This window comes from Brassica oleracea, chromosome C9 (assembly GCF_000695525.1).
Source record: "Brassica oleracea var. oleracea cultivar TO1000 chromosome C9, BOL, whole genome shotgun sequence".
Lineage (NCBI taxonomy): Eukaryota > Viridiplantae > Streptophyta > Magnoliopsida > Brassicales > Brassicaceae > Brassica > Brassica oleracea.
In genome coordinates, this window is record NC_027756.1 from 44,288,121 (window position 1) to 44,292,547 (window position 4,427).

General features: G+C 32.8%; 1 protein-coding gene across 1 annotated transcript; it reads right to left on the bottom strand.

The window, feature by feature from the left end:
* Positions 1–965: 965 nt before the first annotated feature.
* LOC106315123 lies at positions 966–1,580 on the bottom strand. The gene has a single exon (XM_013752889.1). It carries the CDS (start codon positions 1,578–1,580, stop codon positions 966–968), a length of 615 nt encoding a protein of 204 aa, XP_013608343.1.
* Positions 1,581–4,427: the final 2,847 nt, after the last annotated feature.

Consider the following 4,427-nt stretch of genomic DNA (forward strand, 5'->3'; position numbering starts at 1 on the left):
ACCCGGTTATGCAGAGAATGTTGAGTGAGAGACGAGCCGCTCTTGGGTTGCCAGTACGAGATCCCCAAGAGTCCGATCCAACCCGTCAACAGCCGATCAACTCCACCGACTACTTCGAGGATATGTAGTTTTTTTAATATTTCTGTTTGTATTATGAATTTAAATATTATTGTATGACTTTTAAATGCTTTTTTAAAAATATGTTTTTCATATTTCGTTTTAAAATTTAAATTATTTTAAATTCTGAATATTAAATATAAATTAAAATTTATTATATACTAATTAATAATAATATAATAAGAAACGATGTAAACTCCTCGTAAACGAGGGTTTTACATCGAAATGTTTACGTGTTCTTTACAACGAAAGTATTTACGTCTGCTTTACATCGAAACAGTTACGTGGAGTTTACCACGAAAACTTACATCTCGTTTACGACGAAACCTTGCCATACGCTTTACCAGGAATTTATGTCACGAAATCTCCGTTACGACGGACATTTTACAACGAAACGTATTTCGAGGTTAATTCGTCGTAAAACGACGAATTTACGACGAATATATTGCCTTCATAAAAAATATGTTTTCTTGTAGTGAAATACAAATGCATCGTCAGCCTTATTCCCACCCAGTCCTTCCAGTTACTTCTCTGATCCACTTGTGTATCTTACTATCTTGCCATTAATCAGATCAACAACCTTCTTGCAATCACCTTGAAAAACAATCGTTGGTGCATTTTATTTTTGTTAATATTAAGAATTAAACCCTCATTTTAAACTTAAGTAAATAGAGCATTTGAGAGTGGAATATATATTTTTTTAATAAAACAAGCATTATATAGAGCGGTTATGGAGAAAAGATATCCATACATATACGTATATATCTTAATGCAGGGAAGAGGAGAAAAAAAATTAATAGACTAACTGGAAAAACATGGATAAAAAAAAGCTATAAGCTTAGTTGAACTTAAACAAGCATCCTCATATGTGTAAAACCGGAATGGCAATTAATCTTCTCAATGTTTTCTTTGCTTCGGATGTGACATGTAATATCAAAATGCCCAGCTTCATCATAATCTATGTAACGCTCATGCATCCCTCTAAGTTTGATGTGAAGCTCGACGTCGGTTCCATTTATTACCTCTCCAGCATCGAAGGCCAACGAGAAAGCCGTGTGATCTCTGTAGCTACGCTCACGTATCATTTTAAAAACCGCAACGTTTACATGACCGAACCTCACCGAAGCATCACGGTCGTCGTAATAGATAGAATATCTCGAGCTAGGGTTTCTTACGAGGACGTCAACGTGATACGTGGCGGTCGATGGAGAGATGGCGATGGATTGGATGGATAATTTGGCGTGGGGGTCTGCTTCGTCGGCGAACAAGAAGATCAAGAACATGGCGATGGCGGTGAGTAAGCCGCTCCAAAGGGGCGAAAAGTAAGCCGCAAGTTCCTTGGAAGTGGCTTTACGATCTCCAGGTGCTGGCAGAGTCGCTATAGGCCGTGACCACCACCAACGACGACGAGTGTCGGAGGGCGTATAATATCCGAAGGGATACGCACTGTTTTGGGAAGCCATATCCTTGTTTTGTTGGTTTGGAGAGAAGAGATTGTTAATGTTGTTTAGGTTCCACGTTTAAAGTGAAAAAAGTGATGTTATTTTCATTAATTATAGAGACTATTTAAAAGTCAATCTCGTATATATCTTTTTTTTTTTATAAAACATGGGTATAAAAAAAAAAAAATATGACGGCTTTGTATCTTTTAACTGTGTTAATCATCATCGGATTAATATATATCATCATCATTTAGATAAATAAAGTTCTAGAATAATCAGTTTTTTTTCTGACAGCACATAAATTAAAAATATTCCCTGCGTCATCATGCTCAATTCCGAATAAAAAAATTGAAATGTGTATGATTGAATAGCTTTGTTATCGGCCCAATAAGAAAAAGTTAAAGGCCCAAAGATTCTCTGAAGGGAGGAAAATTGAAAATAGCGTTCTGCCGCCACTGACGTATTCGATGACGTAAGCGCAAAGGAAGCTCCAAATGAGAGATTCTTCAGCTCTCTGAAGTCACTAAACACGTGATGCCTTTTCCTCTCTCACAACCTTTCTACTCTTTTTTGTATATATATAACTAGGGTTAAACCCGCCCTACGGGCGGGTGAGCAATTTAAAAAACAACTAAACATATTTCAAATTTTAATATATATTTGAATATAGCTTTTTATATATAAGTGTTTTCAATCTTTTGTATTAATCTTTAATATTGCAAAAGATTATAATAATAAGATATTATTTTTGCATTTTGGAAAGAGATACAAATTTGATAGTGATATATCATTTAACTAATTATTCACTGTTCAAAACCGAAAATTAATTTTGTTTTGTTACTTTTAATTCCAAAATGGATAATAAACCAACTGATTATTAAAATATATAATTAAACTAAGTGCGGGTTTATAACTTTATTTTTTATTAATAATTAAATTTGATTTCTAAATTATCAATATCTAATGAATTTACATAATTTTTTTGTTTGTGAAAATATAATGTTAACCTACTTTGTTTAAAATTAAAATTACACATTTAAAAAGTGTCACTGTAACTATCATAATTACCATAGTCTAAGAATGAAAGTTTAAACTCAATGAAACATTATATTCATGTTTTATTGATAAATTTTATTAGATAAATTTTCAAATGTGGTAAATTTATTCACTTGACGATGTGTTTCATGAGGAAAAAAACAAATTCTACTTTATTAATAGAAATTTATTTATTAGATTTTATTAATTTTAAAAAAATAAGAATTATGTTTTGATTATGTAATAATCACTGTTGTGTTTTTCTTTCAATTTTCATGTGAATATTTTTAAGATTGAGCTTGGTAACCACAAAAACAATATCCATGATATTACTTTCGTTTTCATTTCCATTTGTCGGATTTTGATGAAATGTCAAAAATAATATCGTAAATGGATTTTTTTTCCCGTTCTTATAAATATTTGTTAGCTTTCTGTAGTTTTATATTTTGGATTAGATCATGTAAAATTTTAAATAAATTATTATTTGTTAATTATTTTTCACCAAATTCTAGTTATTCAATGTAATATTTACAAAAATATATATATTGCTTTATTTATTATATCTTATTAATTTTTAAACTAATTTTTATAAGATATTTGTTTTGATTATTTACTAAACCTTCATATTCTTTCGCCTAGTTACTCCTCATGCAGCTAAAAAACTTATATTATTCCTACAATATTTTTGTGCAAGAGAACAAACCAATCATTTACAAAAATTGAAGGAGAAAGTGAAGACACCAATGATGTTCTAGGCCTCTTTGATCTTATTAAAGTTAAGGATGGATGATGAAACTTCCATTCTAAGCAGCCTTGGAAAACTTACATTCTTCATTCTTGTTAGCTTAAGTTCCATGGCTTTTGAGTTTGTTATTTCTACTTTATTATCAGACTCTAAGCCATACCTCCTTATCAATCAAACTCCCTCACTTTTATCAAACCCGAATTAAGCTTCTTCAACTCAATGTTTTTTCTTATCCATTACCCTGTTGTTCAAAACTTCGGTTACGTTCTCTGCTGCTAACTCGGTCTTCTCTATATGATTATTTTTATTTAAATGCATTTCTTTGCTCGTAAGCACTTCGCGTCAGCAATGTTTTGTATACTCTAATCTTGGTAGCTTGTGTTTTCTACTCCAACCGCAGATTGCGGCTTATCTCTTGCCTAATAAGTTTCATTTTTCTTCCAGAGTTTCCACTGCCCCTAATGATGTTTCTTTTGTTTGCTCTTTTTTCCTCAATCTATCTAACACGTTTCTCTAAGTATTTAGAGTTCTGTAGCTCGAACAGAGTCTCGTGTGTAGAATCTAACTTCAATCTCTCCCAAGTTCTCAGTCCAGGAGCAAATAAAATTGCTAGGACATGTCCGTTTATTAAACGCAACGACTTAGATGAGCGAGTGAAAGGTCTTCTTCATTGGTCGTTCCGGTGAAACACGGGAAAACGCGGCGATCAAACAATAAAAGAGATCCAAGAGTATCTGTGATGCTAAATAAAACATCAACTCCATTTGTCTTCTTTTTCTCTCGCCAGCGACATGTTTCTCTCTCATCAGCTACTAAAAACACCAGTTTTCTTTCTTTCTCTTACATGTCATTCGTTAAATTTTGTACTGCTTGTTATTGTCACAGTATTAACTAAACGAACAGGGTCTGAGCACTATGGGGGACCAAATAAAGTCTATCACTGGTCACTTGCCCTTCCATGACATGAATATGCTGCGAGGGAACTCATTCTATTTGGTACCAATAGGTTATTGGTGCAGCAGGAGCAGTCATGAACCCTCGTTGCAGTTCTGTTGGATATAAAGAGAACATAATATGTTAGCTTTTCT